Source organism: Podospora pseudopauciseta, assembly GCF_035222475.1.
Source record: "Podospora pseudopauciseta strain CBS 411.78 chromosome 5 map unlocalized CBS411.78m_5, whole genome shotgun sequence".
In the NCBI taxonomy this organism is placed as follows: Eukaryota; Fungi; Ascomycota; class Sordariomycetes; order Sordariales; family Podosporaceae; genus Podospora; species Podospora pseudopauciseta.
In genome coordinates this window covers 981,690-995,399 of record NW_026946665.1, presented here as the reverse complement: position 1 = coordinate 995,399, position 13,710 = coordinate 981,690, and the positions used below count along the sequence as shown (strand labels likewise).

The following is a 13,710-nucleotide window of genomic DNA, read 5'->3' as shown; positions in this document are numbered from 1 at the left end:
ACTTCTCAGAATAGCCCCATCCATTCCATGTAGAAAAAATGCCAAGACCACAACCACACACACACACACACATACACACACACACACACACACACACACACACACAGAAACACACACACACACACACACACTAACACACTAACACACACACTCACACTTTCTCTCACTCACTCACTCACTCACTCACTCACTACGAGATACCTAGGTATGTGGTGGACGACAGACGGGACCAGGATGCACCTCGCTTGATCTGGAATTCTTTTACTTTGTCCATTCTAGCTCATACGCTTATTTTCGATAGAGATCTGAGCAGCAATGCGGCCCTCCGTTCTGGGGTCTGCCATGCGGCCATCAGCAAGTCCCCTTGTCTCGCGTATCTCAATGCTCTCGCGCCCGAGTCACAGCTCCCGTCGATGTCTAGCACACCAAGCAACCGCAACACCAGCACCAGCACCAGCACCAATACCGGTACAGCCAGCCCGTGCCATCTCTCAGCTGCTCAAGTGGAAACCTGAGCAAAACGTTGACAATGTGGTTGTCCACGGCTATGTCCGGTCTGTCCGTGGCCTGAAAGCCTGGCGCTTTGTCTCGCTCGCCGATGGTTCCTCGCTGGATCCTCTGCAGGCCGTTATCGAGTCCGGTCTGGCTGAAGGGTGGGAGCAATCATTCCGACACGTCTGTCTCGGTTGTTCATCTTGCTGATTCCGACATCTGTAGCCTGACTGTCGGCGCGGCCGTCCGACTCACCGGCTCCTGGGTTGCTTCTCCTGGCGCCGCACAAAGCCACGAGTTGCAAGTCAGGGAGGTAAAGGTCTTGGGTTCTTCAGATGCCAAGGTATGTGGCTCCCATGGCATACGCCCACACGACACCCACCCATTTCTGACAGTTTTCTCTCCAGACATTTCCCATTCAAAAGAAATATCAGACACCCGAGTACCTTCGTACTTTGCCGCACTTGCGGCCGAGAACACCGCTCAATGCTCTCTTGCTGAGATTGCGGTCCGAAGCCGTAACTTCGTTGACTCAGTTCTTTGCTCGCCAGGATTTTGTACAGACACACCCGCCCATCATCACATCGTCCGATTGTGAGGGTGCGGGCGAGGTCTTTACTCTGAACCCGGCCAATTACACGGCCGGCCAACCTGGCAAGGAGTCTGCTGATTCACAAGATTCTTTTTTCCGCTCCAAGAAGTACCTCACAGTTTCGACCCAACTTCATCTAGAGGCCCTTGCACAGTCAGTCGGCAATGTCTGGACCCTGTCCCCTGTATTCCGCGCCGAGCAGAGCGATACATCAAGACATCTCAGCGAGTTCTACATGCTTGAAGCAGAGATGAGCTTCGTCGACGACATGAACTCCGTCATGGACCTCGCTGAGGACATGATGCGTCAACTTGGCACGGATTTATACCAGTCAGACACAGTCAAATCTTTGCTGACACGGACACCCCATTTTGGCCAAGATCTGGCTCCGGCGGAAGAGGTTGACCGTCGTTGGCAGGGCTTGATGCAGCCAGACTGGCCCCGTATCACATACACGGAAGCTATTGACATTTTGAAGCAGCATGAAGACAAGTTCGAGCACAAGCCGGTTTGGGGTGCCGGCCTGCAGTCTGAGCATGAAAAGTTCATCGCTTCGACGGTTGGCAAGGACCGGCCGGTCTTTGTCACCAACTACCCCCGTGATATCAAGGCCTTCTACATGCGCCCAACCCGGGGTCCCGGCTCCGAAGATCCTTCCAGAGTCACAGTCGACTGTTTCGACTTGCTTGTTCCCGAACTCTGTGAAATTGCGGGTGGGTCGATGCGTGAGCACCAGTTGGAACCTCTGTTGGACATCATGACGCGTCAAGGGATCATCAAGTCTCCGTCAGAAACTGCATCCGAGGACGATTCTGGAAACGGCCTTCAGTGGTATGCCGACCTGCGTCGATGGGGATGCCCTCCCCACGGTGGGTTTGGCTTGGGCTTCGATCGGCTGCTGAGCTATCTGTCGGGGGTTCAAACGGTGCGAGACATTGTCTCATTCCCACGCTGGTATGGGCGATGCGACTGTTAAAAGCATGGCATTAAGGGATCGGGATGTCTTTCATTCACATCTTTGGTGCCGTTCACTGTGCCCTCTGTGCTACCTACCTGGCCGTCATGGCTTGCCTGCCCGCACCTCGTGACACCATATCACCGTCATTCCTCTCGGCGGTCCAAGTCCCTGATTGGAAACGCGTGATTCTGGTTCCCCTGCCAATACCGACGAGATCCACCCGAAGGCGCACATCACGCGAGGGACATCGGCCTTCATGTCAGATTTGACACGGCTACTCAACAATGGAATCTACCCGTGTGCGACGTTACCATCTTTACGGCCTTAGATGATGTTGGAAGCAGCGAACCGCTCCTCTTCACTGGGTCCAGGCGCGCGACTCCGGTTGCGTGCATACAAAAAGTCGAGATCAGTTGATCTGCGGCCGGCGCGCCTTTGCCCCCCCTTTCAACCAACCTCAAAAGATACCCAGCTCAATCCAAGTTTTGAATAACCACCCCCATGGACCATTTCCCTCCCTGACTCCCTCCCCGGGCTCAAGACATCTTGCTACAGGGTACATACGTTGTCGATTTGACTGCTAACCGGTGAGCAGCTGCCGCTTTGCGTCTTGCTTGTCTCGGGCTCTCGAAGAAGCGGTCAACGCGGGGCTTGTTGGTCTTTTTATGTGTGCGTCGGTGAGATCACCATGTAGAAATCTGGTTTCAGATGACGGAGTTTTATTTCCTGCCCTCTTCATTTATTTTGAGTGCTTGATGTTTATGGATGTCTATCCTGACCGACGCCTCGTTTTGCCTGGCAGGGACAAGTGTCTTGGACCCTGATGGACTTTTGGAGTTTGATGATGCTCGGCCGTAGTACTGTTGGGAACTTTTGAGGTCTTGTGGTGATAGGATGAGATGTCGGCGTGCTCGCCAGTTGTCTTGTTATGGGTGGGTATAGTCGAGTGCCTCGTAATGACTATGCGAAGGAGGCACAAACTGACCACCTCAAGCATTCCGTCCATGGGCATGGAGTGGAGCTGTGGAGCTGCTTTTCCACACGATGCTGCTCCGTAAGGGGCTCAGTAACCTGGTGCTGTTGTTTTCATCGCCTTGGCGGGGAGACAAGCGAGAAGGCACATCATAACCACTGGATGATGACCTTTGCTTCCAACACTACCACAAGGCCAGCCATACATTTCCAGTCACAACCTCCAGTTAGCAGAAGTGACCAAGTGATAACGTCAGCGAGCTCGTGAGACAACCCACTATGGCAACTATCGTGGTGTTCAGCCTCAGCCTCCGCCTCTTAGACATCCTTGTGGGCTGTTGATAGAGAGGTCCCGTCACACATCCTCATCAGATGCTTTTGTACTGGATCCCTTTAAGCGCATTCTCTCATCAGATAGTCTGTCAACGTTGATATTTCTCCTTGCAAACCTCCCCTTGACAGGGATCTCTTTACGTCTAGAAGCTGTCACATACACAGACTGTCATAGAAACCCTGAGACCATATACCTACTCATAACATGTACATCATCACAACTTAGATAAGCTAAGTCTTTGTTCCAGCAGAGCCATGGCCCCGTCTAACATTAGTTCAAAAGAGGAAAGATTCTCCTTCCATCTCGGTTCTATCTTATCGATTCCCTCCTGCTCGGGCGCGAGACAAGCACGATACACCCCATCGTCACCACTCCCCTTTTCCGCCCCCAAATCTCGAGATACAAAGATAAATACTTACTCATATCGCAGGAAGGATGTACAGCCGACCGAAGACGCAAAGCCCCACTCCTTCCAGAGATGGGCTACATTACCGAAAATTCTGTGGACAGGCTCGTATAGATGCACCAGTAGGGGTTCATGGCGGCGGGGGATGGCGGTGGTTTGTGGTGATGAGCTTGGGGGGTTGTTGAATCATGGCTTCTTGACACGTCGGTGAAGGATTCTACCCGTCTGTTGCAGTGCCTTGTATAACTTTGCAGGCCAGTGGCAAAGGGTGATGATGATTTGTAGTAATACCTAAGGTACCAAGGGGCATGTTGAGCTGTGTTGCTCATCGGACATCTTTTGTAGGCCTCTCTCTCTGTCTCTCTCTCTCCACATCCAGAAACGCTCCTACCAAAGAGACCTTTCTCATACCGCCAGATTTTATGTAGGAGAGACGTCATTATAGGTCATCTACAAACACATGAACGATATTCCTATCAACAAGACCCTTTCCACCCCCCTGTATTGATGCTCATGTTGCCCAAATCTAGTCCGTCCCAATCACAAGAGACACCATTCACATCCTTCTTCATAACAACACGCAGAATTATCAACTACCCAAATCTCTTGTGTTCTTACCTACTTGCTGCCAAGGCAACAAAGAGTGTTGAATCTCGATCTGCGTCAATTCAACCTTTTCTGCGTGGCGTTCTCGGTTGGCTGCTACAACAACGGGATGGCTAATTCTTCCGCAGGGCACCTAGGTTTTCTCGTTTTACGCGAGAATGCTTGGCCCTGTGTTTATTCCATCTTGGCTTTCAGTAGGGCTTGAGGTATTTTAACCGGTCAGGTAGAGTCTCTTTATCCAGCCTTGGAGAAGGTGCGGTTGAGTGTTGGAAGGATTGTCTTGGCTTTGTAGAGTTCATAGGGCTTTATATTGCCAGCAGAGGTGGTTGGTGCTTGGTATAACTTGGCTCAGGAGATGTTTGCGGTTTTGGGGAGGTGGGAAAGGGGCTGGCGAGAAACTTGGCTTTGGAAGGGTTGATATTGAATGGGTGGTTGGGCGTGTGGATGTTGGTTGGTGGGTTGTTTGATGCCTAGATGCAATGGTTATTGGAGATGGAAAAGAGTGCTGTCTAGGCATTTGTCAATACGAGTGCCTAGAACTGTTCGTTCGCTGCTGCCTATTAGCCACGTGTAAATGTTGAAGGGCAGACCCATGAAGGTTCCAACGGGAGTCTGAATGCTTGGAGAGGCTTGGAAGATGTTCTGTTGCTCTTGTTTGTTGCTGGCAATTTAGCAAGACCCCCTGCTGCACATACCGTTGCCTATTTCACCGTCATATCTGACGACCAGACACAAAAAGTATTGATGAACACTTTCCCCCGTCTCTGCTCCTGCCTTGTCATCCATCCTCGAGATCAGTGCCTACCTAGGTACCGCAATCAAGTGCCGAGAAGCCACCACTTCTTCTTCCAAACACCTCGGTGATATCACAAGTCCTCTGCAATAACCACGTCTCTCCGTCGATCGATCACCATATGCGGACACCATATCGTCGACCCCGAAAGGCGACGTTGCATCCCTCTCAACGCCGACATCTACAACCCACCACCTACCTGCTCCACGTTGTCCTTCCCGAGAACACAAGTGGCGATAGTATCACCCACTGCCTCACAATACCACGAATGCCGAGCCGATCTCTTCCATATAAACTCCCTCTCCCACCGACGCCGGCAGATGTCTTGGCCCTCCCATGTTTCCCTCCCTCCCCCAACTTCCCCCGACATTATTCCCACGGTAATCCCCCAAAACACATCATCATGCCGGTTGTAAGCGGCGATAACGGAGGCGCGGGAAAGGGACACCCATCTTGATCATCATTCAACGGGATAACTTCCCGTCCATACACCTTCCCCTGTGTGGTGCGGCAAGCAGCTTAATCAATCCACCCTACCGTGGCCTTCGATGCGTAGATAGATATCAGGCGATGTGACCTCCCTTATCCGACCTTGATATTATTCAAAGGCAAGGTACACTTTTTTTATTTTGCATAGGTGATTTGCCGCGGCGGTTGATCAACCTTTTCTCAGACTTCCGCGTGGGGCAAGAAATTCTTTCCCTTTTGACTACCTAACCCTGCCTTACCCGACTTCCCGTCCGGGAGTGTATGTTGATCATGCAGCCACACCTTCTTTCGACGCTCCAACAAAAAGTCACCTTCTGGGATAAAATCACACTGCTTCGTCGGAACGGGGTTGGGAGTTTCTGACGACCTAGACAGTCAGTTTCCCTTACGTACCCAACCCAGACAGCAAACCAAGACCCAGCGTTTGATGGATGAAAAGATTTGGCCGAGTCGGGGGACAAAGTCAAGTCAAAACAAGCCAACCTCTGCGCAAAAAGTCATCATTGTTGTCAACCTTGACCCACCCCCATCCATCCATTCTTCAACTCATGTCGTCACGACGCGACACGTATCCCTCCCTCCCTGTGTTCACTCCCCTCCCCCCCACCCATTCACCGAGGCCGCCTCTCTACCACCTTCCCCATTGTTAAGCTTACGAAACTCAAGCTTTTTTTTTTTTTTTTTTTTCGCTCTACCGACATGGGCGCCCGCTGCAACCATAGACGGGCAGGCCCACGATACAGTTTTTTTCTCCAACCGGCGAAAGTTCGGCGGTCGTCGTGGTTCAGAGACCCCCCTCCCATGATTTGTAAAAAGGGGGTTAAAAGGGGGTCTCGGTAGTTACAGCACATTACCCAAAAAGCGAAGATCATTGCCGCTTGTAGAGAGGTTACGAGGGAGCACGTTCTTAGAACAGGAACACCGTAAATCATCAAGAAATTTTGCCTGTTGTTGTTGACAAGACATAGTGTGGGGGGGCCGCGGGTTTGATCCGGTGTTTCTTTCTCCTGGCGCGATGTGATTGATGTCTTGTCTATTCCCTCCCCCCTCTCAGAACTATTGGGCAATCCAGCATCCGGGAAAATGGTCAAAAGTCACACACCATTTCCTCCAAACTTGACCCAATTTATCAGGCCTTCCTCGATGTCTTGTTGCAGCCGTGCACTGTATGTACTTGTTGAGCTGGTTTTTGACAATTGAAAACAGGTTGTGGACGCTGCGGCATACTCCGTCTCTTCTGCATCACTGCAACAGCAGCTGCCGATATTGAGCGGAGGAGCCGCGTGCTACGCTGCGGATGTCGAGCGGTGATCAGCCCCCAATCTTGACGTGACAGAAGAGGAGAGAGGGGAACATGAAAGAAAGAGGTTTGTGTCGCACAAAGTTTTGGGGTGGGTGGGTAGGTTCAAAAGTTGCTCTTTCGCTGCGATGTTGTTGATGATGGGATCTGATCCGATTTTGCCGATTGACCATTCATTGTCACTGCATACGGCCTGTGCAACCCGTGCAGCGATACGCTAGATACGCCAAGGCATGCTGTGGGTGTTGTTGCTATACACAGTAGTAGGGGAAGTGACAGCGGATTTGTGCCCCTGACTCGGGGGCTTGGGGGTTGAGGTGCCAACCGTCAACTGAAGAAAAACTCAGGTAGCTACCTACCGGCCGAAAGGTCCGACGGGGAAAACCAAGTTGTGGACTCGTGACAGTCGCAACTTGTGTGTGTTCAACTTGTTGCTCGTAGGACGGACGTCAGCTGTTCAACACCAAATAGAAAAGGCGCAGAAAGATCGGACTTGAGGGTTCGGCCCATCCCACATTCCAGAACATCGCATTTGTGTTGCACGAATGGGAATAATTCGTACTGTGTTTGGCCCCTTGTGACCAAGATTTGCCGACGGTAACTCGTCTGGGGGTAAACTTGCGAAAGTTGAGGCTGCCTACGCCCACACACGATGAGTAAAAAGAAAGTGACATGGAAAGAATTTTTGTCCTGATCAAGAAGCTGAGAACCCCGCAGCCAAGAGGATATGCTTTTTCCCCCCCCCCTTGTCCTTATTTGAGGCTTGGGATCCCAATTCAAACGCTCGTGTAACCTCGGTGAATGGAAACAAAGGCCTCGTCGAATTAAGCTTAAGCATTGCTAGAGCCTCGTGGAGAATCAGTTTCGGTGATCCAACTATAGACCAGCCTCATTGGGCAATTGCTCCAGCACTCCTTCGTGAGGCGTGCCCAAGGTTTCGGGGTCGTCTTGGAACCCGAGTTTTACGGTCAGAACATGTTGGTCCAATGGACGGCCACAGTACGCCTCATCGCTGAGTGAGCTCTTTGAGGCATGTCGAAATGCAGCTTTTTCCCGTTGCAGTCCTTCGTAAAACAAGCACTGCAGCTCAAGCGTCAAGTTGGGGGTTGCACGGTGCATAGTATGTTTGCCCACGCGAGCAGCCGCAAGCCTTGTACGCGGTGTTGCTGAGCGGAGGACCTATCGCCATAGTAGTTAGACAACGGCAGGGCACGTCGTCAGGCGTACGATGGTTCGGGCACACGATCGCAGCCTATCAGCCAGATGACCAGCAGATACAGGCCCGCCCGTGGTCGCATGGTATCCGTCCCAGCCGCCCGAGTCCGACTGTGACCTTCCTCGGTGGCTTTCTTCCAATTCGGACAGATAAGCCAACTCGTCTTGGGAGCCGTGGTTGGTTGGTGAGGTAAGCTATGAGAAGGCTCGCATTCGGGGTTCGGTCTCGGCAGCTCACATCCCCAAAAGGGTTGATCTCTCATCATCTGTAACCATGCTCCTCGAGTCGGGGTGTGATCCGCTGCAAGGCTCCTCCGCTTTACGTCCGAGAAGCACGTCCGGTACTGCGGACGAGTGTTGTACTGGTGCCTCCTAGGTATTCCATCGAGATATTCCCTTCGTTGGCGCCCAACTTTGTGAGACAGAAGATGGGTAAATTGCAAGCGACTTATTATGGCAGGCCAGCCGCCTGATCGATCCGCCATGTGCTACATGCCAACTGCATGGTCAGACGCTGAGCTGAACCTGTTGGTGTTTCTGTGCTTGGGTCAAGCACTGGAGGAATCGAAACGGAGGGTTTGGCGGGGAACAGGAGGGCCGTTCCGGGGAGTGTATTTTTGGCGTCGCTCTTTGGTGCGTTATTAACCTTAAACAGACGACATGTTCCCCTCAATTGCATGCGAGGCTGACGGAGGCCGCCGCAAAGCTTGGTATCCCGTAATTACCGTATCCGCGTACCTTACTGATGAATAAGCGGCTTGCTGCCATTGGGTTCCGGCATTTTGGTCAGACTGAGGCACAAAGAAAAAGGGAATTTCCCCAGCGGAGACTTCTGACACGTTGTTGTTGTTGTTGTTGCTGTTGTTGAGGTTGATGAGTGACTGATTACCAAGGCTCCGAACAAGTGAGGGAAAGTGACACGCCCAGAAAACTATGGACGCTTAAAATCATGCTTAACCAACAAGAGGCTTGGCCATGATTAGTCGTCAGGTATTATCTCCTGATTCGGCCTGCATTTCTATACCAGTCACACCTTCCCTTCAGCGCAATGCTCTGCCAGTGCCACCGTCCACAACCATCCACAACTGCCACTGCCAAGCTTCCAAATGCCACTTCTCTTTTTCAAAGTGCCTTGGCTCGACGGAAAACCGGCCTTCTTTGCGGTGCCCAGCCGGGACCGGAACATTGACCACTTCAGCTGACCTCAAGCATCTTGTTTTTTTGTTTTTGTTTTTTTATCACGAACAGCAGCAAAAGTCCGCCCCTGGCCTCGATCGACATGACTGACACGACGGGGAGCAGTTGCACAAACTCAACCTAGATCTTAACGCATACCCTGCCGTCACCAACAGCACCAACAACGAATGATACTCCGGACAAACAAGTAAAAGCCCTGGTGTGATGGCCGACTTTGTTGGCTCGCCAAGCTGCGAGGATCTTTCCGAGGGCGTCGCCTTACTGGGCCAAATATTACAACTGCCACACTGTTGCTCACTCACCTTTCCGAGAGGCGAGAGGCACAGCTTCAAGCTTAAGCATGCCCTCACATTTCCAACAGCCGCATCTGTTGTTGCTGTTGTTGCACAAACTTACACAAGGTCCCTGCGCCTTGACTGTTCATTTTATACTAGGCTCCGGCGCATAACAGCCGTGGTGGTTGACATAGTCAGATGAAAATGATAGTAGGACCTGACTATTGATCATAACTGTCTGATCTCACTTCAGGCAGTGAAACTAAAATGTCGTCGTCGTCGTCGTCGTCGTCGTCGTCGTCGCTGTTGACGAATAATTGGGTTCGCTTCCGGCAACCGTATTCCGCCGTTGCCTACCCCAGGATAGCATGGATCGCGGCAGGCGGGAGCAGTGACGAATTCCGATCTTGGGTTCGCATCTTCGGAACGCGAATACGATTCACTTGGTACGCTAGTGGATAAAGGATCTGACTAATGGGGCGCCCAACTGCAGACACCCTGCCCACAGGACAAACAACGATGGCCAACGACATTTCTTCTTCATCAGAGGCACACACGCTTCACCACGCCTCGTCGAGGCTCTCATTGTGCAGTTACATTCGCAGTTGTTGCTTCCACAGTGACAAGCAGAGGAATTGCTAGCTGCAGTGTGCCACACACCCCACAGGGTACCGGTACCTCGCGGCAAGCCACACTCCAAGTTTAAAGTGTTGCCCAGAAACGGCCAAGGCCATCACGGCACATCCCAAGACAAATTGCGACAGGGATTCCTCCTCATGTGGGGGCGCTGGTGTTTTGTAATCAAGTCCACAGCTTTTCCAGAAGGTGTTCACACCCGCTCGAAAAGGTTTACCCGTACGGATGTCCTAAGCGAAGCGAAGCTTACTCGGTCGTCCGTGTGGGCGGACATGTCAACAACGACGGGACTGACGGCACACCCGGCGCCTCGCGGGTTTCAAGGAGAGGGGTGTCTCGTCACGAGCTGGTGGAGCGAGCAGCAGTTCCCTCTTCGGATTCGGAGTCACGGGGTCTTGTCAGCGACCTTTTGATCCGAGAAAGATGCCAAGTTGGCCCAGAGTCGCAACATTGGGCGGCATGATGGATGGAGCATGGAAGCCAAGGCTGATGGCTTGAAGGGTGATCCAGGCAAATGCCAATCACGCTAGCATGGGGAGAGAGAAATAAGCTTGAAATCCTATCCCAAGCCGGTATTTCCATGGCAAATCCGTACAGGGGTCCATCTGCCTTTTCTCGTTTTTGTTATTCACACTTTTTTTCCCTCCTGGATTGGACCCCTTCTTTTTACCTAACGTCTGACATGACAGTGAGATTTCCTAATCAGGCGGTTATTCCACACACCCAATGGGAAGGGGGAGAAGATGTCCAAAATATGTCAAGTTTTCGGCTTCGGAGGTAACCAAGGCGCTTAGTTCCGATGACAGAGGAGAAAAGGTGGGAGCACAAAGGGGTCAGCAAGTGCAATGCAGTTGTTCTTTCAAAGTGAACAGGTTGCAGCTTTCCACGTGCGCCTTTTTGGACGTTGAGATAATGTTTTGGGCTAGACTTGGATAGGGAACTGGAAGCGGGCACTAGTCAAACTTCGAGCAGGACCCAAGTGTTGGCGTGCGTGGCCCAAGAGTCTTGGAACTTGGGGGGGGGGAGCCATTGATATCAATCACCAAGACCAAGTGGACTTCTCGGACCCAACGGTTGCGAATATTGATAACCACATTGCGCCCCCCTCTTCTCCTTAGCGTGGCGATCCAGATGTTGGTAAATTGACAGCAAAGAACACAAAAGCTCGGCAGGACGTTGTGCGACAATAGACCTTCGCAACAACTTCAGTTGCTGCTGCTGCTCCTCTCTTGTGACACACAACAAAAGTCCAATTACCTACAAGGTCCAACAACATGTGGATTGGGGGGGGGGGGTGTGCGTGTTACAACGATGAGTCCCGGTCAGGTCCGAGGTCCAAGCGATTCATAACAACAACAGTTGGTGGAGTAATAATGATGATGGGTGAGATGATAAGAGTTTTGTTCGGAGATTCATCATCAACCCAACTGCAAGAGGCAACTGCTCGTAACCAGCTGCTCGTAACCATAAACGGATCATCTCAGAACCAACGACATCCGACATGTGTGACACAAGGGCCTACCCACCACCTTGCTTGGGTAGAATTCTGAGTATCTCTCCGCCTGGTGGACTGAAAAGGAGGCAGAAATGAAGCGAGATCTAGGCCCCCTCTCCCCTCTCGTAGGACTCATTGATCTGTAAGAGCTTACGACACACTTTCTGGACAGGTGGAGTGCTGAACCAAAAAGTGAAGTAATTTTGGCCAGGGATGAAAGGGACAGAACTTCGCGCCCTTTTGCTGTGGAGTTGGTCCTGGCTGTCCTTTGCTCCGCTTTTCTTGGCCTTCTTGGCCTCGCTGCTTGGCCCTCTTGGCTTTTGCTTGGCATTCTCCGCTCCGGGAGGGGGGGCGTGGGACGAGTGATGATGAGAAGATGAATTGCATTTCACCTGTCATCAGTGTCTGTGCCTGTGCCAGATCAACTCGGATTGTTTTAAAACTGACTTGATCTTTCCGAAGGTAGGCAAGGATGGAGAGATGGAGGGAGGGAGGAACCCTCGTATCTAGCTGTTTCAAAATGGTGCTGTTCACGGCCTCATTTTCTCCAATTTCTATCTGATGATCTCCCAGAGGCAGGCAGGCACCAACAGCCAGGACCAAGACGCCCCCCCGTCTAACCTTTTTGCCAGACCTGAGGCATCGCTCGGCTTGGCATGGTGCTTGGTGGGCTTGGAGTGGGTTCTCTCTAGCGGGACACCCTTCTGAAAGCTCCCACATTCCGAGACACCCATGTGCCAGTGGGCGCATCGTCATCGACCTGCAGCGGATCCGCACCACCAGCCGCCAACCGCGGTGCCCTCACGCACCTTATTTCCACTGCCTTTTTTTTTTTTGGTCATTTTCTCGATATAAGTCGAAACGTCCCGATACAACCCGCGCGCATCGCCCTGCACCTAAAGACACTTTTCTCGGTTTTTGCATTTCCCTGGGTCTCACCGTCCACCGTTCACCACACCACGACTAACTGTCATCGCCGTTACCTTTACTAGCTCGCTGAACAAGCGGTTACTCACGTTCCCACATAACACACAACACAACATAACAAAACAAAAACAAGACACATTCTGATAGGTACGCTTCCAGCTTGTTTTCTTCCTCGTCAACTTTCCTATTTCGTCTCTTGAAACACAGATAACAACGCGTTGCGAGTGCAAGTGCAAGTGCAAGTGCAACTGTATCCCCTGATAATTCTCCATACCGGATCTCAAAAAGGGCAGGCTTCTGTATCCCCACGACTCCCCACGACCTTCGTCCCCATCAAGTGTATGCGGACGGGGACATGGTGAAGCGTGGGACTGTGTGTGCTCCGCCCATGGCCGTGCTGCTGTAACCCTTCGCGTCTCGTGAGCCTGACGTGGTCGACGACACAAGGACACAAGGCGAGGAACCACACCCCAGGGTTTGACGTGGGAAGCTGTTTATGCGCCCAAAAGGCTGCTTGTTGCCTGCCGTGTGCCGTCGTGTGCCAGGTATCGCCAGCCAAGGGCAATGCTTCGATCAAGCTTCTGTCACTCTAGCACGTCCACCTCTCTCCTCTCCTCCACATCTCTTAAAAAAGAAAAAAAAAGGCTATAAATCCACACTGAGGCTTAAAACGCCCGTCGTCTCTCTGCCAAGCCCTCACCCCTTACACGTCTCACGTTTACCTAATTCGCTCCCACAGGTTATGGACCCGCTATCGGCTCGGCTTGCCTCTTCATGAATCCACCATAGGAAGGGATAAACATTGACACTGGTTACATCATATCACATAGGGTTTTGCTGTGGCGCCTTTAAGCTTCTTGTCGACAAAACTTGCCCGAGGCTCCAGTCCTGAATGGTGGTGCAATAAGTTTGGCAGTTGAGGAGGAAAGGAGGATATCTTGGTTGACTATACAGTCTCTCTTTCTTTGGCCCAACGGTCCTGGGTTGCATCAACCTACATCTTCCAAAGCACTATCCCCCACC

General features: G+C 51.9%; 1 protein-coding gene across 1 annotated transcript; it reads left to right on the top strand.

Annotated features, from left to right (window-relative positions):
• Nucleotides 1–78: 78 nt before the first annotated feature.
• SLM5 (asparaginyl-tRNA synthetase) lies at nucleotides 79–4,990 on the top strand. Its single transcript, XM_062913469.1, has 3 exons — nucleotides 79–653; nucleotides 718–835; nucleotides 900–4,990. The coding sequence occupies exons 1-3, from the start codon at nucleotides 316–318 to the stop codon at nucleotides 2,058–2,060; spliced, it is 1,617 nt and encodes a 538-aa protein (XP_062764881.1). The 5' UTR covers nucleotides 79–315; the 3' UTR covers nucleotides 2,061–4,990.
• Nucleotides 4,991–13,710: the final 8,720 nt, after the last annotated feature.

Bases quoted from the DNA above. Each gene is read 5' to 3' on its own strand.
- SLM5 (XM_062913469.1), top strand. From the start codon at position 316: ATGCGGCCCTCCGTTCTGGGGTCTGCCATGCGGCCATCAGCAAGTCCC. The intron at 654-717 runs GTGGGAGCAATC...CGACATCTGTAG, and splicing joins GAGTCCGGTCTGGCTGAAGG to CCTGACTGTCGGCGCGGCCG. The intron at 836-899 runs GTATGTGGCTCC...TTTTCTCTCCAG, and splicing joins TGGGTTCTTCAGATGCCAAG to ACATTTCCCATTCAAAAGAA.